Source organism: Monodon monoceros, unplaced genomic scaffold, assembly GCF_005190385.1.
Source record: "Monodon monoceros isolate NGI ecotype Baffin Bay Population unplaced genomic scaffold, NGI_Narwhal_1 Super_Scaffold_22, whole genome shotgun sequence".
In the NCBI taxonomy this organism is placed as follows: Eukaryota; Metazoa; Chordata; class Mammalia; order Artiodactyla; family Monodontidae; genus Monodon; species Monodon monoceros.
In genome coordinates this window covers 103,122,100-103,146,889 of record NW_021703779.1, presented here as the reverse complement: position 1 = coordinate 103,146,889, position 24,790 = coordinate 103,122,100, and the positions used below count along the sequence as shown (strand labels likewise).

Genomic DNA, 24,790 nt, shown 5'->3' with positions numbered 1-24,790 from the left:
TACCTATTCCCACTGCCCCCACTCTTTGCCTGATTCAGGTTCTTGTAATATTGTAAATTATGAGCATATTAAAAATGAAATTCATTAAAAAATTAAGTTAACCTTCCCAAACGCTGGGTTTTAAAAGACCTCCTTCTCAATAGCTTCTTTATTTGGGAATTTAGTCTTCAAGTTCAGTAGTAGTATCTGCAGTTGTGTTTTAGCATCCTTGAAACACTTCTGAGGGACGACCACTTGATCACTGGATGGCCATAAATATATAAAGGCCATACTGAGATGCTCTGAAAAGCTGGGCTAAGGTTTCTACATGTCGTGGAACATTACCTTTAGAGGTGCATTCTTGGCTTCAGGGAATTCCCTTTCATCCAGCCTCACCCAGCGCTGTATGAACTGCTGAACCATAGGGTTTTCGTTGTTGACAATCTGGAATCCTGTAATGTTGGCTCCCCCATGCATGACTCTTTCTAGCAAAATATCGGTAAAACCCTAGAAAGAGATTGAAAGAGAATAATGATTGTGGGAGGTCATGCATTCGTACTCACTGTATCTGTTGGTTAGAGCGCTAAGGAGGAAATGAAAGTTCCTTCCCCAGCATTCTTCTTTAGCAATCAAGGAAAACCTGGACAGATTGTTATATGTCAATTATATCTCAATAAAAACCAAAACCACAACAAACAAACAACCCTGATATGGACTAATTCTTAGGACACTCTGGCTCTGAAACTACAGGCATGGTGGAGAAAATATACATCCTTCCATTTTAGTGCCTGTGTCTTTAGTGTAGCGGCTGCAACGACAAACATAGGTGTCAACTTCAAATGTTTTTATTTCTTTCATTTACCTGTATTTTTAGTTTTTCTTCATTGAGTACAAATACAATGATTCATATAACTGGAAAATGTTGAAAACGTTGACCCTAGCTAGAGGTATCAAAAACTCTTCTTCAGCTTAACATGCCAAATGCAGCAGATTGCTTCAGACTCTAATAATGAGTACTTTCAACATTTGTAATTTACAGAAATGCCAAAAAGCGAAACTGACAGCTTGGTTGTATATGATGGTGCAAACCCCGGGGTATGTCTCACATGTGTCCCTGAATGTGTTTTGACATCTACTTCATAGCATCCACCATTTTCTTCTTTTGTCTCTTGCCAATTGCTGCTGATGCACTTGGGTCTTCAGTGGGCTCGAGCCAATTTATATTCATAAAGAAATGGGAAGAATTCTTCCTCTTTCCTTTAGATTCTCCTCCCCAACATTTACATGTAAAAATTTTCAAATATACAGAAAAGTTGAAAGAATTGTACAGTCACTTCGGAGTTTACAATTAATATTTTTCTATCCATTCATCAATCCATTTCATTTTTTAGATACCTTTCAAAGTAAGTTGCAGATATTAGTATACTTCATACCAAAAGACTTCAGCACGCAGGCCATTAACTAGAGTTCAGTGTTTGCAGTTTCCATCCATCCTTCCTTCCTTCCTTTCCTTCTATCTTTCGGTAAAAGTTACGTCCAGTAAAATGCACAAATCTTAAATGTACCACTCGATGAGTTGATAAATGCATACACTATATTACTCAAATCCCTACTATTTCTCTAAAGTTTTCTTTTTTTACATTCTAAGTTTTCACTGAAGTATAATAATCATATAGAAAAGGGTATACATCTTTATTTTTTTCTTTTTTTAGAATGATAAGGTTTTTCTTTCTTTTTTTCTTTTTGGCTGCGTTGGGTCTTCGTTGCTGCGCATGGGCTTTCTCTAGTTGCAGCGAGCGAGGGCTACTCTTCGTTGTGGTGCACAGGCTTCTCATTGCAGTGACTTCTCTTGTTGCAGAGCACAGGCTCTATGCGCGCAGGCTCAGTAGTTGTGGCTTGCGGGCTCTAGAGCACAGGCTCAGTAGCTGTGGCGCATGGGCTTAGTTGCTCTGCGGCATGTAGGATCTTCCCGGACCAGGGCTCGAACCCGTGTCCCCAGCATTGACAGGTGGATTCTTAACCACTGCACCACCAGGGAAGTCCCAGTGCACACATCTTTAAATATAGCCTGATGAATTTTCACAACCTGAACACATGAATGTAACCAATATCCTGTACACCTCTCTCTCTAGTCACCATCCCTACAGCTGCTTCTTTTAATTCTGCATTTCTTTAACATGGTCAACAAGGCAGTCGTAGAAAATATTTTAGTGAAGCAGCTTTTTCAGTTATTACTCTCAGCCCCATTCCTCTTCCTTTCATAAGTGGGATATGAGCCAATGGAGACTGGACAAAGGGACAAATAGTTTGCATCACTGAGAACCATTCCTCCTTTCCAGTGACCCCAAAGTACTTTTTAAAATTAACATTAACTTGTTAGGATGAGTTTTCTCCTAAAGGCCTCCTTCCTGAAAGAAACTAAGACTCAGTGTTTTCTCCCATTCGCTCCCCTCTGCACTGCAGTCAGCAGAGAGGCTTGCCTGTGTGTAAAGCCTAGCAGAGGCTCCAGATGGGGCTTAAGCCTAACTGTTATCCAACTCCCAACTCTCACCCCCCAAACAAATATACAAATAAAGAGCTGAGGGCAAAACTTTAACAAATGGCTTTAAGTCGTTTACTGTGCCAAACCATACTTGCCAGTTAACAAGTATTACACAAGAGCATTGAGCAACTACCCATCTGTCTGCTGGCAGGGGTGAAGAGTGGGCTCTCTGGGGCTCTACTGTGTCCTAAAAGCCTGGCCTGCGAGGTGGAGCCCCCTTCCTTGAAAGAAAGGGGTTGAGAATGCTTCTGCCACCCTGTTGGTTCCCAGGGTCAATGGCCACAGTCTGCACTAGGAAGTAGTATTTCTTGTGTCTTTTATACTTTGATAAGCATCGCACCCCTGTTCACCTCATACCTTAGCATGTTAAAATGGTAACACAGGATTAACAAAAAGGAGGGCGAGAGAAAGGATCCCAGAAATCTCACGTCTGCCTTAAGGCATAAGAGCTAGCACCTCAGTCTGGTTACTCACCATACCACTCCCTTCCAGAAACATTTTACCTCACTACCTTTTTCTTACAAGAGACACTAGAGGGGTCCAACTCAAATTTACCTCACCAGTCACCTGTGCTTACTTCCAGGAGGCTTCACTCTGCCACACAGGCCCCATGTATTCCCATTTGGCTGTCTTTCTCTCCAGTAGCATACCATACCACTGAGGACCTAGGAGTTTCTCAGTCAACCCGTGTTTTATGACAGCTGCGTCTGGGATTAAGTTCTGGCACCCCTCAGACTGGAACCAGCCTGGCTGTCCTCGTGAGATTAAATGCGTCCACGGCAGCACAAATCAAGCCAGGGGAAGGTCACCTCAAATGGCTCTTCTGTCTAGCAAGACCTGCGCGACACTAGCTCCTACTAACTGCCGTGAAGATTTACCCGTCCACATGTGCAGAATGCCTAACACAGCCCCATGGACAAAATGGAGAGAGCAGAAGTGTGGTAGAAAAAGAAAGGAGATACTGTAATAGGCTTTTTTTGTTTTCCTTTCATTCTCGTATATTTATTTTCATGACAAAGGTTTCACAGTGCTTACAATAACTGTAACAACAATAATTGTAAAATGGGAATAATGCTGATGAGAAACCCCTTCTATTTTAGTAAGAAGTCTGATGAAAAGTAGTTTTTCCAATAAAATTGTACTTTTTATTTTTTAACATCTTTATTGGAGTATAATTGCTTTACAATGGTGTGTTAGTTTCTGCTTTATAACAAAGTGAATCAGCTACACATATACGTATGTTCCCATATCACTTCCCTCTTGCATCTCCCCCCCTCCCCCCCTCCCTCTCCCCCCCCTCTTGGTGGGCTCAAAACACCGACCTGATCTCCCTGTGCTATGCGGCTGCTTCACACTAGCTCTCTATTTTACATTTGGTAGTGTATATATGTCCATGCCACTCTCTCACTTCGTCCCAGCTTACCCTTCCCCCTCCCCGTGTCCTCAGGTCCATTTTCTATGTCTGTGTCTTAATTCCTGTCCTGCCCCTAGGTTCTTCAGAACCTTTTTTTTTTTTTTTTAGATTCCCTATATATGTGTTAGCATATGGTATTTGTTTTTCTCTTTCTGACTCACTTCACTCTGTATGACAGACTCTAGGTCCATCCATCTCACTACAAATAACTCAATTTCGTTTCTTTTTATGGCTGAGTAATATTCCATTGTATATATGTGCCACATCTTCTTTATCCATTCATCTGTCGATGCATGCTTCCATGCCCTGGCTATTGTGACATATGACTCTTCTTGAAGTATGGTTTTCTAAGGGTATATGCCCAGTAGTGGAATTTCTGGGTCGTATGGTAGTTCTATTTTTAGTTTTTTAAGGAACCTCCATACTGTTCTCCATAGTGGCTGTACCAATTCACATTCCCACCAGCAGTGCAAGAGGGTTCCCTTTTCTCCACACCCTCTCCAGCATTTATTGTTTCTAGATTTTTTGGTGATGGCCATTCTGGCTGGTGTGAGATGATATCTCATTGTAGTTTTGATTTGCATTTCTCTAATGATTTATGATGTTGAGCATTCTTTCATGTGTTTGTTGGCAATCTGTATATCTTCTTTGGAGAAATGTCTATTTAGGTCTTCTGCCCATTTTTGGATTGGGTTGCTTTTTTTTTGATATTGAGCTGCATGAGCTGCTTGTAAATTTTGGAGATTAATCCTTTGTCAGTTGCTTCATTTGCAAATACTTTCTCCCGTTCTGAGGGTTGTCTTTTCATCTTATTTATGGTTTCCTTTGCTGTGCAGAAGCTTTGAAGTTTCATTAGGTGCCATTTGTTTAGTTTTGTTTTTATTTCCATATCTCTAGGAGGTGGGTCAAAAAGGATCTTGCTGTGATTTATGTCTGCGTATAGTTCTGCCTATGTTTTGTAATAGGCTTTTATGGAGATGAAAGGAGAGATCTTGTTGCTAAAGGGCAAGAGTTGGCTGGCTCTTGGTCCTAATTCTCCCTCTGGCCTATTTGTGTACGTTTTGCTTATTTGTAATCTCTAATCAGATTCTATGGCTTGAATGTTGCCCTGGTGCCCAGCATTTAGATGCAGCAAGTCACAATTCTCAAGGTTGAGATAATCAAGGCTGGATTCTCCCTAATCCCTCTGCAAAAACATTAATGTGACACAGCTAACCAACAATTATCAAGGACACAGAAGGGAAAAGGAGAAAAGAGGTGAACCGCAGAGAAGGGAATGCAAGGAAAACTGACTGAAAGGCAGGAGTTGGTTGACTCTTGATTGTCCTATTTATGATACCTTTTCTTCAAAAATAATTATCTTTTTGTATCAAATATTGCTAAATTCCATGGTTCAAGTGGCACTGACAGTCTACAAGATTGTAAAACTTAAAGCTTGATTCTTTCTACAGCCTCTTCAGAGACACTAATGCGGCAGAGCTGACATCCAACAGGTAGGAGAGGAAAGGAGGAAAGAGAGAGAGAGAAGGACGGTGACAGTTCAGGGAAACGTTCTGCTTACGGGCAGGTTTGGGTGGACTCTAGTCTTTCTCCTCCTATCCCACCATTTTAAGGCATTACACCATCCCATAATAACCTTTGATGGATTTTTATCGTTATGACATCTATAACCCTAAAAGCAGGCCAAAGACCCCCCCAAACTTGTGTAAAGACACTAACACAACACAGGTGATGATACACCATCCAGAAAGGAAAATGGAGTAAATGAAAGAGCAGGGGGTAAGTGGTAGGAAGATGGAAGTTAGGAGAGAAGTATGGGCTACTCCTCCTCCTATCCCATTATTATTATTATTTTGGTACTAAATTTATTAAAAACAAATTTTTTTTGGCCATCCCATGCAGCATTCTGGGATCCTAGTTCCCTGACCAGGGATTGAACCCGGACCCTTGGCAGTGGAAGCCCGGAGTCCTAACCACTGCACCACCAGGGAATTCCCAGTACTAAATTTATTTTTAAAAATAAAAATGGAGGGACTTCCCTGGTGGTCCAGTGGTTAAGACTTCACGCTTCCACTGCAGGGTCTCGGGTTCAGTCCCTGGTCGGGGAACTAAGATTCCACATGCTGCACTGCGTGGAAAGAGATATTAGAAAAGATATTTTAAAAAATCAAAATGGAGACTTAACATACCTTCCTCAATTATTGACAAAGCAAATAGAAAACAAAGACACAGAAATGGGAAGATTATAATAATACATTTTGATTTAACAGATTATCCCATAATTTTAAAGCATTTCATCCATTCATAGCCTCTGATTAGATCTCCTCCTTAGGCTGGTGAACCACAGTCTTCAAAGTGGTAAAATTGAGGCTGAGTCTCTTAAAACCTCTCAAAAGACATTGACACAAAAGCGATGATCACCAAACATATGGATGGTGTAAGGGGAGGATAAAAGGGGAGAGGTCAGTGGTAGAAAGATGGAGGTTAGGAGAGAGGAGATGGTTAAGAAGGGAGATTTTGCTGGTTCCTGGTCCACCTCCTATATCTATCCCATTGTTTTTTATTTCTAGAGGAAGTTGCTATTTTTTTCTAGAAGAAGTTGCTAGAATCTATGACCATGTACAACCATAATTGGGAAAGTTGTAAGTTGGGGCCTAAGTCTACCCATAGCTTCATTGAAATAACCAACACAACAAAGCTGACCAGCAAACGCACAACAGGTAGGCAGGAAAAAAGGAAGGGGAGTGAGATGGATTCTGGCCGAAAAGTAAGAGGTGCCAGGGTACTGGTCCTCCTTCTCTGATATCTAAATTTAAGACACTGCACTTTTCTAGAATATGTTGCTAGGTTTGTTGTTGTGCTGGTCACACCCCCTCATGTATCCCTGAAACCCATGTAAAGACACTGAAGCAGAACAAGAAAATAAACCATGCAGAGTGTATAGAAAAGGAAATAAAATGACTGTGGCAGGGAGTATTCTGGTAGGATGATGGAAGTTAGGAGAAATGTCTTGATTCAGGGGAGAAGTTGGCTGTCTCCTGGTTCACTTTCTCTACCTTTGTGATTATTTTAAGACATCCCACTTGTCCATACCTCTTGCCAGAATTCACGGCTTGAGTTGGCTACAGTAGAGACCCTGAGGTGGGAAGATGTCTGTCTAAGAACTCTGAGCAGGAACTAATGCAACAGAAATGACCTTCAACCATCTGGATGATAAAGGGGAAAACAGAAGATGAAAGACAGTTATAGAAATTTGAAGTTGGGATACAAGTTCTAGCTACGGAGCAGGAATTGGCTGGCCCTTGGTCCATGGTCACCTCTTATCTCATTAGTTTAAGGCATTGCATTTGTTCACAACTCTTGCTAGTGTTCTCTTTATGACTTAGTCACAGAAGGGCCTCAAGTTGAGAACACTGGCACTGAGTCTCTCCAAAATCTCTGTAAGACACTAGCACAACCAGAATGAACGTTAAACGTGTGGGTGATAAAGGGGAAAATAAAGGGAGGAAGGTCGGTGAACAGAAGTAGTGCAGTGACCAGACAGTAATACATGTGAATACAGATGGATTTTTTTATTATTATCACAAAATCCTTGTCTTTAGAAAAAGTATAAGTTTGACTACCAATCTAAATATGTGATAAGTAAGTTTACAAGTTTTTACTTTTTAACTCATACCCTTGGCTCAGAACAAAAGTAATATTTAAAGTTCTTTAAGTCTTTTTAGTTTGTTCTCATTTTTGTTTCAGGGTTTAAGTGCCTGGCGCAAGCACTTCTTCCAATAGTAACTGCTTAAAAAAGGACAGAAAACCCATATCCTTTTATTTAATACATGCATTTAAACATGTCTGACTTCAAAGGAAATTTCTGTATCATGAATTCTGTTTCCTCGCTGAGCTTCATCTACTATTAAAAATTATATACTTTAAAATAATACAGTTTGACCGAAGACAAAATGCATTCCAGTAGATTTCTTTGATATTTTCGTGGGAAAGGATGGCTCATTTTGTTTCAGCAGGTTGCTGTTTTATAGCAATTGCTCTATTGCTTCACTGAATCATAGCAGTTCATTTGTTGCTTAAAAATCAGTTTCTTCTTCTGGCATCTCCCATCTAACCAAAGATATTAGAATTTCTTCATTTTCTTTTTCTTCACCTTTTTCCATTTAAAATTTTGAGTGTGTGTGTATGTTGGGGGGGCAGTAGATAATCATGATTCTCACATAGGTGGGCTCTGAGAATCAACTTTTTTAACATAAATGTTACTCGGTTATGATAAATAACATTTATGATACATAAAATACCTCAGCCAATGAATTTGTTACATTTTAAGGCTTAGAGTCTATAAAACAAATTAATTTCTTGTTTTCTTTTGGAATTTTCAACTCGAATTCACTTTTTTTTGTTGTTTCGTTTTGTTTTTTTTTTGCGGTACGTGGGCCTCTCACTGTCGTGGCCTCTCCCGTTGCGGAGCACAGGCTCCGGACGCGCAGGCTCAGTGGCCATGGCTCACGGGCCCAGCTGCTCCGCGGCATGTGGGATCTTCCCGGACTGGGGCACGAACCCGTGTCCCCTGCATCGGCAGGCGGACTCTCAACCACTGCGCCACCAGGGAAGCTCCGGAAGCCCCCTTGAATTCACTTTGAATGAGACACCAATGAGTTTCCAATTAGAACCTCTCTTATACTCTAGAACCCCCTTTTCTGTCTACCAACTAAATTGACTTCCTTATTCCATGTGTGTCTTAAAAAGAATGTGCCCCAAAGCAAAGTTGTTGTATTCCCTTAAAATCTCTTCCTCTTCCTGTATTCCTTCTTTCAATTAATGGCACTTTAAGCCTATTGGGTCACTGGGTATGGGGCCCAAGCACCTGTCTTTTTTTTTTTTTTTTAAATAAATTCAACAGGTGACTTTGAAGCACAAGTGGGTTTGAGGACCACCAGCCTAGTTTATCGTCCTGGCTTCCTAGGTGGTGCTCCAACTTCCAGTTCTTTACCTTTCCAGTTTATTTTTTGCATAATAAATTTATCTTCCTAAAATATCTGTTAGAGCATAATACTCCTTTCCTCAAATCACTGCAATGATTCCCTACTTTCTACAGACATACTGACAGCTGAATATCTTGACTTGACCTTCAAGGATTTCCATTATCTGTTATCTTTTGTTCTCTTGGCCTTATCCACACCTTTTCCTTCAAGAGACCTCATGCTCTAGCCACATCGCTCCCCTTCAAACCTTGGTACCTTTGTTCTGTAAGGGCCCTCACTTCATCCCTTATAGCTCTGGGTGTCTACTGAAATTTCATTCTTCAAGGGCCATTTCAATTAGTAAAATAATGACTAAGAAACATCTATATTAAATTTGTCTCTGTATTCTCTACCAGATAGTAATAAGGCCAATTGTGTCCCCCTTTTGCCAGTTATTACATAGGCTCTTGCACATCGTTGATTGCTTATGGGCTCTTGTCCTCCTTCATTGTCGCATGCCTTCCCATGCTTTCCATGTAATACGTTTATGTGTAAACTCCACACTATTATTGCTAAGTGACTCCGAGGTTCCAAATCCCCTGCTGTACTGAGTGGAATTTCTGTTGAGCCCGTTTTATTATTTCATAGGGATTTTAATAACTAGAAGTGATGATCAGATACTCAATGATTTTTGTGTGTTTAGATTAGATATCAAATTCTAGTGCTCCTTGCATTTCACCAATTTGGTTTGCTTGAAATTGTGTTTTGTTTGTTTTGTTTTTTGCTCACTGCCATGATGGTCTCCTTTCCTTTGGTTGGTCCAGTAAACTGTATGCAGAGGGAGAGATTAAAGGAGATGAGAGAAGGCAGAGAAAGGTTGGAGGCAATCCTAGTGCTCACAGATAGGGCGAGTTGAAACTCTACTTCCTCACTTTCTATGTTCTAAGTATCTGTACACTTGACTATTTGCCTCTGTGCAACAATGGCAACATTTGTTGGAAATATGAATATAATCTCCGGAAGTTATTCCTCTGAGAAGGAAACTACTCATTTAGATTTGTAAGCTCTGCTATAGTTCATCAATTGCATTGCTTCTCAGTCACATCACATCTGTTTGAGCCAGTGACTGTTGCCCACATCTGAACCCAGCAGTATAAAACCAACCATGACCTCTGTGCCTAATGCAAGGCCTTGTAAGCTACCTTTGATCAATTCTCCAAGGCCATCTTTTACACAGACACTAATTACACAACTGGCATCCGAAGAGAGATTGTCCTTGATTTGAGAATAGCCAGACAACTCAGTCTTCCAAGGATCCAGATGACTTTGGTATCATCCTGTCTCCCTTGATTCATACATACAGTACCGCAATTCAGTTTCCTTCTGGTAAGATAATTGAGGTTTGGAAATAGATATATTCAAGGCTTACTTTTAGAGCACTTATTTTTAAAATATTATGTGGCGATTTCCTTCGTATAATATTATTGTTAGGGTACATTTTGTACAGAGAGGAAAACAGAGACAAGATGAGTTGGGTGACTTTCATTGAGTTGATGGTAGATTATGGGTGAGAAATGAGAAAGGTGGCTTGCCTATATGGAAGATAAAAGCAGTAGAATGAGGGGTGGAAGGCTGCCAACGAGGAGTATCTGTCTCAATTTGGATGAAGGCTGGCTCTGCCTTTAGTGCCGTCTCAATTGTTCATCTGGGTGATGCTTTGATGGGGAAATGCACGGTAATTGTGGTGACTCAAGTTATCAGATTGCTAATGAGAGACACAAGTCTTTTTCTAGAAGCAGATCCATCCTCCTGGGAGGATGTAATGCCTAGACTTAAAGATTACACCATATAAATTAGCACTCGATTACAGGTTGCTTGTATTGTTCACTCACTGTTTTATTCTCTAATCCAATTAACAAACATACTTCGAAACCTTCTAAGTGCTATCTGTTGGTACAGTGGCGAGCCATATCCAACTTGGTCCCTAACCTCACAACACTTTAGTCCAGTGGGAGTTATCTGTATGAATATACAAATAATTACAAGTTGACATAAATGCTATTAGTGGGAAAAATAGGCACTGATCTCTTTTTTATTAACAGTTATATTGAGGTATAATTTAAATACCATAAGATCCATCCATTTGACACTGATTTTTTTTTTAAAGCAAAAATCAGATCATGTCTCTCCCCTGCTTGAAATTCTTCAGTGGCTTTCTGATGGGACCTTGGCACATGTTGTTCCCTATGCATTACATGAACTTCCCCTGATTCTTCATATAATTAGACCTTTCTCACCATTCAGATCATTGTTTCAAAGTCACCTTCTCTGAAAGCCCTTCTCTGGCCATACTATGCAGAGTTTTGACTCCCCACCCTCTGTCTTCTCTTCATTCCCAGCACAGGTCCCAGCACCTGTTCTACCTCCATGCCAGTGATCCTAAGTTGTGCCAGTTTGGTCTGTTCAGTATGTTTATACGGTTCTTAAAGAGACCACCTTCTGTCTTCCTTGTAGTAGAGTGGACAAGGTATTGGGCATATACGTGGTAAATAGAAAAACGAGCTTGTTATAAAAATCTTTAGAGTAATACTAACCGAAGTATGTGTGGACTGGTGCTGGTCTGCTGTTTGTTAACAGTCAGAGATGATAGAAGGAGAGAAACTGAATATAAGCCTTTAGTTTATAAGCAAGTTGACAGAGTAACATGGCTGTTGAATCTAATACTAAAAAATCTTGGGCTTGTATTTTATATGTCTTGTTTTGTTTATTTCATGTTTTTTAGTAATTTATTGTTGTGCTTTTATTGTGTGAATATTTTGGGGAAAATCTGGCCCTTCTTCACAGATAATTTGAGAAGCACTGTTTTAGCAGATATGATGTGGGAGGGGCCCGGGGGAGAAAACAGAATTTTTTCAATGCATCTTGCTAGAACATTGAGTAGGAAGTGATCTTTCCTTGTTAATTTCAGGTGGGGGGTGTGTGTGGGGGAGGCAGGGATGGTTGACTATAATGGAGGCATTTTTGGAGAGGGGGAATGAGAGTCTCAAAGTTGGTTACTTTAAGCTGACAATTGCCTGTGTCTTTCTAAATGCATGGTAGGGCGTTGGACCCCTGCCCAGTCCCCACTCCTCATTCCCTTGATACTCTGCTGTATCCTATCTTCATTTGGAGAAGAAAGTGAATCCTGAACCACCAGAGAAGCTGTGTACCCAGGGGAGGTGACTGGGCTCCTGGCATTGGGGACCAGGGGGGATTTTTCCCTTCAAGCTCACCTCCTTTGCCTGTAAGGCTGGGCTCCAGCCCAGTGAGCTCTGTGTTTACATGCTATCTGCTGAGGTGTCAGTGATCACAACACGTGACTTTGAGCATTTGAATTTTTATTTAGAACATTAAAAATGGAAGTACAAAGAAAGGGAAAGAGTAGAGAACACAGCAAGAAGACCTGGGAGGGGAAGGGAGCAGAAGGGAACATGTTATTGTCAAGCAAAACAGCATGATTCAATCTCATTCAAACTTGTTTTCTCTTTAAACAAAGTGGGCCCCTCTCTGTTTCAGGTACATCCCTAGATCTGGGAAGCTGCAGAGTTCACTTCTCCAAGCTCCAGTTACTCCTGGATGCTTCTTTGGAGTTCTATTTTTTGACTAATGCTTTTGTTTTAGTAAAATTTTAGAAAAATTAGATATAATCTAGTACTCCCCATCGTTATTTTCTGGCATGCTAATCATATGAATGGGGCAGACGGTGAGGGAAGGAGAGAAGAGAGAGCAAGAGAAAGAAGAGGGATGAGGGAGCAGGGGAGGGGAATGTGTGTGTGTGTGTGTGTGTGTGTGCGTGTGTGTGAGGGAGAGAGAGAGACAGGATGAATATGAATGTAGCAGGGGAGAAGACAGTGATGGAGATGTAACTGGTGCCTGCTAAGATACATTTCATATTGGCCCGTTGGACGCGTTTCAAACCCAGATTCACAAAGCTGTCCTTGTTTCTTTTAAGTCTTTTTCTCTCTGATTACTTCACCCTCATAAATTTATAGTTTATACGTCATTCATATACATTTATGTCTTTGCAAATGTTCTTATGTGACCTTTGTGGGGCTGGCCTTCTGTCTCACTGAGATGCTTGAGTGGGTAAAATGAGAAGAGCGAGATGCTCTTGGTAAAGTGTCTGACCAACCTGGACTGGAAACCTAGCTTGGCAATGGATTAGCTGTGAGACTTCAGACAAGTCATGTATTTTTTCTGAGCCTGTTTCCTGATCTCTAAAAAGCTTGGGGGAAATGGGTGGGCAGGAAGTCTCTCCTCACTGGAGACATTAAAGGAAAAGCCTAAAGAGAACAGCTAGCACAGCAGGGAGGAGTCTCAGATAGCCAGCGCTCTTCCCCCTTTGTCTCTTGGCACAATGGCTAACTTGATCACCGGTCCTACGGCCCTCTCCCGCTGGCAGCTGACATTACCTAACTTCCACTTGTAGGGTCCACAACTGTCCCCGACCCTGGGACCAGTCTCAGCCTAGGCAAGGAAACCGTCGGGTCTTCTAAGGCAGAGGTTAACTGGCGCAGCACTGAATGAGTCCTACCGTGGCTTACAGTTTCCCCTGGGCGCCTCAAATGCTTGGAGAGTTTTGGTTTATTTGGCGGGCTGGGTACTGAACATCTGTTGTTGGATCATCTCAACCCGGATCCAGTTTGTTCTGTGTCAACTGTTAAATGGCATTGATTGATCTTTTAGAGCTGCAGCTCTGTTTAGAATGTAGCTAAGGGCACTCAACACCTTGCTTGGCTTTTGCCCCCCTGGACTGATTTGAAGTCTGCTCTATGACAATACCCCAAGGCTAACAGGGCTCTGCTTGTGCTCCGCCACTTATGTCCTCTATATTCACCCAGCTGCTGCGCCTACACTCTCACTGGCCTTCCCTGGTCCAAACTGACCCTCCACGAGGGAAGAAATGTAGAGCTGGAAGTCACCTTGGAGTGTTTTTCAAATTTTAGCCTCTAATATACCACCTTTACAGGGTTTTTTTGCCGCATGGGTGGATCATCTGAACTAGTCTTTACCTCATATATTTTCTTTACATCGACTAAGCTTTTTAATCTAAATATCTAATTTAGCTTCATAGAATTGACGGGAGAGTTATCTTTTTTGAATACACATTTAATATAAATTCAAAACTAATCAGTCTAAGAAATTTTGCCATGTACTACCTCAAATCATCTCATGTACAGATAGCACACTTTGGGAAACCCTGATCTGGTCTATCTCTTCATTTTACAGATTAAGAAACAGGTTCAGAGAGGTTTGGTTTGTCACAGGCTAGTTAGATCAATTCTTGGGATTCGAACCTATCTCCTAGCTCCTGGTCTAGTGCTTTTTTTCTTTATTATGCCTAGGGTTAGTCTAGGGTTCTGCACACTATTATTATTATTATTTTTGTTTTGTTTTGTTTTGTTTTTTGTGGTCCGCGGGCCTCTCACTGTTGTGGCCTCTCCCGTTGCGGAGCACAGGCTCTGGATGCGCAGGCTCAGCGGCCACGGCTCACGGGCCTAGCCGCTCCGCGGCACGTGGGATCTTCCCGGACCGGGGCACGAACCCGTGTCCCCTGCATCGGCAGGCGGACTCTCAACCACTGCGCCACCAGGGAAGCCCAGTGCACACTGTTATTGACATATATGAAACAAATCACAATACACAACATGCCTGGGAATGCAGTGGAAAGGATCCTGATCCAGGACCTTACCATGAAAGAGAGAGAGGCTGCTTGACTGACAAATTGTATACCTGCTGGTTACCTCTGGTACTAAAGTAGAGACACATTACCACCTTAGGGAGAGTTCTGGAAGAGGAAATAACAGTCAATTGTGGAACAACCCCTAAAAAGAAATGACACCACTGACTGATACAGAATTTGTAAGAGACTTACTAACTCTTTGATTATTGGCATGTCCACTTCTGGCCTGACCAGATCACATCTCTGGCCTGTGCTCCCGATGAAATCTTTTGTTTCTTCCAGGGGTTTCAGCAGGTTAGAACTTTCTGCAGCTTGTTGTTGTCCATTCTGAAATGTACACCTTGACCTATGAAAGGTCTTTGTTGAAACATTTACGGAATATCCAGGTCTTGTCACTTTAGGATTGCTACCAGGGAAGGTCCGTGTAAAAGCACATAGAAGTCATTGCTGGATAGATGGGACTTAGTAGCAAAGGGGACACTTGGGGCTCTGGTGCAGGTGGTTCCAGAAAGCTTAGGTAGGCAGTGTGAGTGTTTTTGATTTTGCATCTGTAGAAGAAGGCAGTGGTTCTGTGCTGTTGTTACACCAAGATTCAGATGAGAACTTCTTCCCTTGTGTATGTGTCCTCAGCTTTCATCCAGCTGGCTCATCTTGAAAGGAAACATCTTCTTAGCTCCACTTACCCGTTTTTGATCATCTAAATGACTTCTGAATAGTTTTGGTTTGCTGTGTGTATCTATGTATATGTGTTTTTGGGGTATTTTTAGCTGCTTAAAAAAATCTGGTAACCACAGAAGGCATAATGTGGCTCATTGTTTTATCAGAGGTTAGTAACGGTTCCTATCTGTATTGCCCATATGCAATTTGATATAGAGAACAGGGACTTATGGAGACACATGGCTGTGTTCAAATGGAAAGAAGGTCACTAGAGGAAGAGAAGGGGTGGCAGCTCAAAGCATGGTAAATGAATTCATGTTTTCATTATCCAGACTGACGTGACACTATATATTACATTCTTTCTGAGGGAACAGACTTTGCTTATTCTTGTAGTAGGCATCTTTCCAAGGTTTCATAATTCTGAGTTCTGTGTTAGGCATCCAGTTTACCATTCTTTTCCCCAACCTTGTCCTAGTGATTTTCTCTTGCAGTTCTGTCACTCTACATGCTTTCACTTCTGTCAGGTCTGGGTCTCAAAATTGAAACCAAAGTTCTGAAGGATTGTCAGTAGGATTAGAGAGGCCCAGTTAGAAATCCAGAATGGGAAAGGCCTTTATAGATCACCTGGTCACCTTACGCCAACTGAGACAGCCATTGATGTGCAGGGCTCAGGCTTAGATCTTTTAACATAGAACCTGCCTCCAGGACGTGAGTTAGCCGACCGTCTCCAGCTTCAGGCGCCTTCAGGATTTACCCCAGCTCGCAAGCGGGAGGTGGGTGCTTCCCAGGCAGTTGCCAGCCAGTGGCTGCGCAAGGTCGGGGTACAGTGGCTTGCCATTTGGGGGCAGCATGGGCCTCCTCCAGGTGGAGTTGTTGCACTGCAGCTCCCAGGTGTGCTAGCCCATGGTCTGAAGATCTTTTTTTTTAACTTTTAATTTTATATCGGAGCATAGTTGATTAACAACGTTGTGTTAGTTTCAGGTGTACAGCAAAGTGATTCAGTTATATACATACGTGTATCTATTCTTTTTCAGATTCTTTTCCCATTTAGGTTGTTACATAAATATTGAGCAGAGTTCCCTATGCTATACAGTAGGTCCTTGTTGGTTAAACATTTTAAATATAGCAGCGTGTACATGTCAATCCCAGACTCCCTAACCATCCCTCAAACTTCCTTCCTTTTCCCCTCCTTCGCTGATATCAGACCTGAATTGTGGTCTGAAGGGCTCCCTTGCTACTTGTGTCCCTCTCCCTTTTGTTTTTCACAGGCATTACTCCCAATAAATGTCTTGCACTTCTATTTATATCTCAGCATCTGCTTCTAAAGGATCCAGCCAATACATCAGCGAACTCCCCACTCCCATCTGAGTTTTACAGTATGGAAACCGAGGTCCTCAAAGGTGAGGTGACTTATCCAACATCCCATAGCTAGTGAGTAGCAAAGTCAGTAGGACAACCCAAAGTCTCTGACCCCTAGTTCAGTGCTCTTTCCCAAACTTCAGTCATCCGTGTAGCACCACAACTGCATATACCCCAAACAGATTTTGCTATATCTGTTTACAGCAACATGCTATTGTTTACTTGACACATTTGACATAAACAATTATTTCATTTGTTGTTAAATCTCTAGCCCTGTATGAAGTAATAGCATCCATAAAATTTGGGTTTTGATGTGCTAGTTTTATGTTTTTCTAGTACATAGTAAATAAATACATTTACCATTGTAATAAAAAAAAAGTTCGTGTGTGCACTACCTAAAGTTGTCTCATGTACCATCAGTGCTGAGTGAACCCTAGGCAGAGGAGAAGAGGAAGCGAGAGGGAAGAAGGAAGGAAGAGAGGAAGGAAGGAAGGAGAACAAAATACTTATGGGTGAGAAAGAAATGGTAAAAATCCATCAATACCTGCCTCAGATACCTTGCTATAACCTCCACGTTTCCTGCCAAAGCCTGGCCTAACCCCCAGCGAGTCAACAAACATCCTTTACCTATCAGTTGTCTAAAAACAAATTGGATGTACTCAGATGTAAATTAAGAATCAAGATTTCTTCTCCTAAAAGAGTCGATTCATTTATCCCTACAATGGACTGAAGCGCTCCACTTTGAGCAATTTATTGGACAAGATGCACACGACATTTCAAAGCAGTAACTCTAATCTTCATCTTATAAAGTGTTTGAGTGCACACACTTCTTAAGGAGGTTTAAGTAACATTTCCTTTCTCATTTAAAAATATTCTTTATTAAAATAAGATTTTTTTCTTTGATTTAAGAAATCTAAGAATATAATTACGATAATCTTTCACTTTTGTTGCTATTCTTTTGGTTTAAGAGCTCTATAATGATTATGATTCTCTTGTGCTAATGAAATAAAGTTGGGGCTAGAACTCATGTTATGTAATAATTTAATAGATTCTTAGTATCATAGTGATAATTTACCATTCCTCTTTCATTACAGGGAGATGGTATTATTCAGAACCTCTGCCAAACATATATTACGGATTTAGAAGCCACTTTGTTAATTCCTAAACCAATTGTCCTTTTAGAGAAAGAAGACCTATAAACCAACCTTAGTAAAAAGTAATTTCTAGAATGTCACAAATTTTAAAGGCATGGGGAGTTTGAAGGTGAAGATTCAAGTTGTGTTTTGGTATACGTAGAAAGGTGGCTATACACTTTGACAGGACTACTTAATTGTTCTGTGTTCAAACCTACTGCTCACATCTGGTTTGAAAAGATTTGGTAGTGGCCTGTTTCTAGAAAGACAAATCCAATACTAATGTGCACATACACTCGGATTAATTGGGGAAAGAGTCAGTTTCTTGTGTCCCCTGTCCCTTGTTTTACATTTGAAACCTGATTAAAATGGTTGACGTTTCAACTCCAAATTAAATCTAAGAATAATCAGTGAAGAATCATATCAAATTATTAGTTTTTCAACGAGGAGAGGATATAAGCTTCACAGCTAAAACAGACACAGCATAATTGAAAACAAGGCTATTGCGTTCAGGTTTTAGTATTTCCTGACCCTTTTCTCGAAGTGTCTAGAGAACACATTAGGTTCTTCTTGTATTTCTTTTAGGGATAATTACAGGTGACACAAACTAAATAGAATATAATGCCCTGGAAACTTAAGCTCTGCTTGTTCTTACCAGGTTAGCAAGCATGTAGTGGTAACCCCTTGAATGCTTCCCCAGGATCACAACCTGCAGAAATAAAAAATAAGAAATATTGCTTATTCAAGGACATTTTCAATTGCACAGTCATTGGGATGGCTAGAGCAAATTACTTTTAAATAATCGACAAAGCGTTAGGTCATTTATATATAGTAAATCATAGTTAGTTGGGCCAGATTTCTTTTTGTTGCATTTTACTTTCAGGCATAGGATACAGGGAGAATTGCTAATATGAAAGTTAAAAATGTCAACAGCAAGGGAAGAAAGCTCTCTAAACTTCCAGGTCAGTGGCATTATTATCACTTAAAATAGATGGCAAAAGTGATGAAACTGATGATCCCTCACCCATGAACTGGATTTCTGTACTTAGCTGTTGAGCTGGAAAATGGGCTGAACTTTGCATACAAATTAGAAAATAGAATGTATGGTACATTTTTCTTTCTTTATCTGGAATGCTTAGGGAATAGAACACTCAAGGAATGGGGTTAATGTGCTTTTTCAGGTTAATCGAGGTTGCTTTTGCTTATTGAAAACTTTTCTAGCAGAAGCAGTTGAGAAAAAATACTTTTCTAAAATGCTTGCCTTCCTTTTCTTACCTTAGTATGAAAGACTTGTGAACATCCGTACATCTTTTGGTGCTGAATGTGCCTTAAGGTAGTGGGGGAAGGGATTTTGCCCCTAGGGGTTATTTGGCAATGCCTGGAGACATCTTGATTGTCCCATCTAGGAGGGGGGACTGGTATCTAGTGAGTAGAGGCCAGAGATGCTGCTAAATATCCTATAATGCACAGGGCAGTCCCCACAACAAAGAATTCTCCAGCCAAGAGTGTCAGTAGTGCCGAGATTGAGAAACCCTGCTTTAGGGTCATCACTCTTATCCTAATCTTCATGAGTAGCACTGTGTTAATACGAAGCTTTACCGTTTACAAAGCGCATTTTTATTGTCTCAAAACATGTAAGTGGATTGAATATTTTCCAACTAAATATATTGGTTGGCAGTTGAAAGGTTTTCACAGAATACCTGACATAAGCTTATTTCCGTATAGTTAAGTACAGCAAAAATTCTGGTTAATTGAAGATTTTATAAAATGTCATTGTTTTGAGTACTGACTGTACAGTACTGACTGTATGCAGGAGTGGGAGTGAGGAGGGGGATATGATAGAGGTTAAAGACACAACCAGAGGCACAACCAGGTTTTGTGCAGGCCTGAAGCTAATATCACTTTAAGAGCCTTCTTTAAGAAAAATAATACAAAATTATGAATACAGTATTTGGAATAAGGCCTCAGAAAGAACCTGTGCGAGTAAGGGGCCGTTAAACTTCATCATATATTCCTCTATGGACACAGCTGTCAAGGGTCTAAAAACAGTTTGAGAAAACAATGTACACATATCAAACCAGAACTATATATAAAAGGTCATAATGATAATATTAAAAACAACTGCCCTTAATTGAGTTCCTAGTATATGCCAGGCACTGCGCTAGGTGCTGTATTTAATCCCTAGAATAATTAAACAGATTAAGTATCATAAGTTTCATTTTACAGATGAGGTATCTCAACCAGAGAGAATTTAAGTAATTTACCCAAGGCCACACAGCTAAGAAATGCTAAAGCTGGAATTAGAACCTAGGTCTGTGTACCTCTAGAACCCACGCTCTTGGCAGTACATTACATGGTTTCTTAATATGTGCTAAATGTCAAATATCAAGAATTACTCTAGGTTCTCGGAGAAGAGGAAGAAGAGATGTCTAAGGCCTGCTGGGATGGATAGGGAAGGCTCCCTGGAGGAGATGAGGTTTAAGCTGGTCCAGAGGTGTGGAACCACATATTTAAATATCATGCTTATTTCAATTCATTTTAAGTACTGCGAGAGAGAGAGAGAGAGAGAGAGAGAGAGAGAGCGCTATTTTTGATTAATTTAAAATATGAGCCACGTATCTGACTGATTATTTACAGAGGAAATGAAAGGTTAATGAATGTCTTGAGGAGGTGATTTCTCATACCACTGTGACACAAAATGAGCTGTTAGGTATCTGCTGGGATGTATTCTTCAGTGTCCGCTTGTGAGAAACATCCTTCCTGGTGATGTTTGTTAACTTTGATGGCAAGTTGGGACCATACATTTGTTGAATTTTTAATTCCCTGAGAACCTTCAACATAATAAAATCAGAGGGTGTTGAGTTCTGTTAGAAAAATGAGCATGATTCCTAAGGACATCTGGCAGAGCTTGGAGAGAAATAAAGAAGCAAGCCCAAAGGAAACAGAGTAAGTCTGTCTCACCAGAGGCAGGGTTTAGTGTTCTTCTGAGCATAAGAAAGGCAGCAGGGAGCCACAGAAAACATAAGTGTTAGACGACCCCGGAAAGAGAACCCAGGAGCCCAGCCTTGTCACATACTCAGTTTGATTGTGGGCAAATCACTCAACTTTCTCCAGCCTCCATTTCCTTACCTGTAATCTGGGACCATGAGCCTGGCCTTTCCTATCTCAGCACCGTTGTCAGAATTAAACTGAATAACATCTACAAAAGTGTTTGGGATGTGCGTTATGTAATTGTGTGCGGTTAAATAACCGTGGAGAGAGGTCATTCACTAAGATAGTGTTTTTCAGGTTCAGAAAAACTTGAAGCTATTAGAATATCCCCTTTAATCCATGCCCAGATGGTCTGTGCAAAGCAAACTCACTTATTTGAAGGTAGCTCTCTCACAGCACTACGCTTTCAAAATTTAGTTTAAACTGGAAGAGGTGGGAAAGTTATCTAAAGATAGGAACCTCTAGGTGTCACAAAGCTGTTGCGTTAAAAGCCGTAATTATTTCCTCATCCTTACTTTCAGTGCCTTCTTAACTCTTATTTAACATACAGTTCTTACCAATTTGGGTTTTCTAGTTCACAGTAAGTGAAAAGCTACACATTAAAAGGGGTGTGTATGGAGGGGGGTGGTGATATTAGACAGGGGTACATTAGCAGCAGAGGAAGTGACAAACTGACTTAAAGGGGAAGAAGGAGTCCCCCCAAAAAGCAGACAACACTGCACTACAGCACAGTATAATCATGGATGTTCATCCTGAGTGCCTGCGTCATCAGGGTATGGCTTATGGCGTTCAGTAATTTCTGCTGAAAAACCTAGGGAAATTATAATACATCTGAGGGAATGCTCAAATGTATTTGAGCATTTGAGCATCAGAAATGCTCAAATTCCCGATAACTTAAGAGAGTACATCTCAATTATCTTGAAATGTTACTCACGTAGGGCAGCAATGATTCTACCGATGTGAGCTAAGTGAGGCCTCACTGCCAAAAGTGTCATGTTTTGCTCCTGATCTTTCCTTTCTTTGAAGTTTTGGTGCAGGGCTTATCAGAGTAGGGGTGGGATGGGAGGCTTGTGCGTAACACGGTGCACAAAGGAACAAGTTAATGGGAGCGCTTCTTGTTCAGTTAGTCTTAAATCTTTTTTCTTTCCATCTGTTACAGATGAACAAGGCATAAATTGTACCCTCAGTTCTTTAATGACTTTGGTAACCAAGAGAATATTCAACTTTGCTTTTACGGTAATTATAATCGCTCTTTCTGAACTAGTTTCAGAGCTTCAAGCATAAAAGCCGTTTTACCGTCTACTGTGTGAAATTTAAGGAGGAAGTATCAAGTTCCCGGATCCATGTTGTGTGTTCACTGTGCCTCTGTCAGATTTGTTGGAGAAGATGGATAGCTTGATACGATGGTAGATATGATAAAGGCAATAAGGGAATATGTGTGAAATGTAGATAAGATTCATTGTTTTAAGGAGATTTAGTTTTACGCCCACAAATAGGACCTGAAAGAAAGAATGCCACAGTCCTCACTCACTGAAACTTAAACAGCAGGTGGCAGAGCATTAAGTTATTTGTTGAAGGTCAGTGAATCATAGACTACCCGTCTGGGGGAGACCTCCCTTTACTGACTCCTCCATCCACTTCCCTGTGAAATTGGGCGCTGGGTATCACTGAGCAGTTAAAAATAATTCAGAAGATGTTCAGCTGGTTTTCTAGAGGCCCTTTCTCTTCCAATTTAATGCTTAATCTAGACATTTTCGTAATTTTAGAAATCTGAAGTTAAATTCCTCCATAAGACTACTCGAGAGAGGCCCACAGACCCTTTGGGGGCAAAAGCATCTGTTTTTCTATGCTCATATTTAAAAAAAATATGTGTGTGGAAAAGTGTCTGTGTTTTTTCCCTTGGATCCATCTGGTATGCAGATTAGGTTATTTGCAGACCTAAGTATCTCCATGTTTGGATTTTCTACATCGGTGCCAAAAAAGGATCTATGTATAATGATTGATCTTGCTTTGAGTACAGAACATTCCTTGCCGTTCACCTTAATCTGTTTCTCTTTGATTTAGGTACCCTGAGAACATGTGGCGGGCTGGGGGGAGAAATGAGGGAGGTTTCTGGTTTTAATTCACCAGATTTACCTGTTTATAGGTATTTTCTCTTTAAGAAAAAGCTATTAGACCACATTTTTCGGTGTGTGTTCAAAGAGAAGACATTTCTTCAGCGCCCCCCCTTCCCTTTTCTACTTCCTCAGTTACAAAAAGATACTGCTGTCCTACGGCAACCTATCTGATTTCAGCTGTGTTGGGAGTTAAATGGTGGTAAGCTACAGAAATCAGCCTCAGAATATGCCAGACTTCCCAAAAGAAGTCTTCCATCAGATATGATAAAAGCCGTTCATTTTCTTGAGTGAAAACCCCGAGCTACTAAATTGCTTTAGTCTTAGGAAAAATATATCAGAAGTCCATTCCTTTAGAATTCTTTTTCTAATAATCTCAATCTGCACGCACACGCTCTCTAACCAAATGACAGTGCTTCATATTGCGGTCATCTCACTTGAATAAATGTGCTGGATGAGTGAGGCCGAGAAGAGACAATCACCCAAAGCCAGCCCAGTAGTGGGGGTGGCACAGATGGAAAACGAAAGGTTGAAGCTTTTCATAAAGAAGGAAAACGGGAGTATAACCGAGAAATCTCATCACTGTGTATACTGTCTTCAGGGGAAGCTTATGCAGAGAGAAGGCAACTGAATAGAAAATAAAATCTATTTTATCAAATCTAAAATCATCAAATAAAATGCTAGGATGTGAAGATTAGAGGACAAGGATTTCACCAAAGAACATGTCTTTGGGAAGTTTCACTTCCCAGACTTCAATATGGCATTCACTAAGACGAATGGAGTATGCGGAAGATGTAAACAGTGGGAGAGGCAAAGAGAACATACAAATAAGAGGCAGTAAATGGCCACAAGTAAGTTAAAGGAGCAACAGATTATTCCTGCTCGTACAAATAAGGGACCATTTCAGTGCATGTTGATCTTGGTGGGAACACCTCATTGTATTAGCCCTTAAACATCATTTCTCGAATTTCATTTCCTTACAAACTTCCTTAACAATTTGTGATCTATCCACATACCACAATACTATTATTTTCTTAACATTTATGTTTATAGCTACTCATTTACTTAAAGGTAGCGGTGTCCAAAGCAATAATATCCATGAAACTACATACAAGAAAATAAATACAACTGTGTGAAAATAGAATCTATTCATCCAGATGTCACTGAAAATCCTCTGGTGTACCATCAGGAGTGGTGGGTAATATTGCCTGAATGCAGTCGTGTCTTTAGGGAAGAGAATAAAGGTCATGTCTTCCTGTCCAGATAAAATACGGTTAATTTGCCTTATGGTTCAAATCTTAAAAGAGTATCCCCATCTACTTTCAAAGGTTCACGAGTCTCATAAGGGAGCAAAATGATGGGCAGTCTGGGAGGTAGCAGATAATGCCTGGGACTGCATACAAATGACAAATGTGGAAACTTACAAAGCCTTTCCTAAGGCAATTTCCATGTACTGCCCCACCTAGGAAGCCCAGCAGCTTTGATCAGCTAGAGTCCTTGGTCATAGGGCCAATAATAAATACTTAAAACATCTGGACCTTTCCATCATCTAACTTCCTGTAATGTGATGCATTTCCAAACACTGTGTCTTTTCTTGGAGTATCTCATCTAGAAGGCCTTTCACAGCACCCTATTTTTATTTGGAAATAACTCTAGATGTTTTTTCCGGGAGGTGAGGTAGGGGTGATTTTAACTAGTATTCAACCTAGAATAATACAGCAAAAAGAACATTAGTTTCTCTTCAACGTAGCCATATGTGTGACTTTTGTAGTCTCTGCATTTTGCATTGGCTATCCCCCCAAATCAGCGATAATTTATTTTAAACAATACATTTTAAATAACAGTGTTCTTTATGCATACTTTTATGAAATTTACTCTCACCTATTTTATGTTCACACTTATAGCAACTTTTGTT

The 24,790-nt window shown here is 40.6% G+C and overlaps 1 protein-coding gene across 1 annotated transcript in view; it reads right to left on the bottom strand.

The window, feature by feature from the left end:
• The window catches only part of GRIA3 (glutamate ionotropic receptor AMPA type subunit 3), a 290,033-nt gene that overhangs the window by 95,454 nt on the left and 169,789 nt on the right, over nucleotides 1–24,790 (bottom strand). The window contains exons 6-7 of the mRNA XM_029240492.1: nucleotides 18,426–18,479; nucleotides 325–486 (exon numbers count right to left, since the gene is read on the bottom strand). Coding sequence (XP_029096325.1) covers nucleotides 325–486; nucleotides 18,426–18,479 — 216 coding nt within the window. The remainder of the gene's footprint in view (nucleotides 1–324; nucleotides 487–18,425; nucleotides 18,480–24,790) is intronic.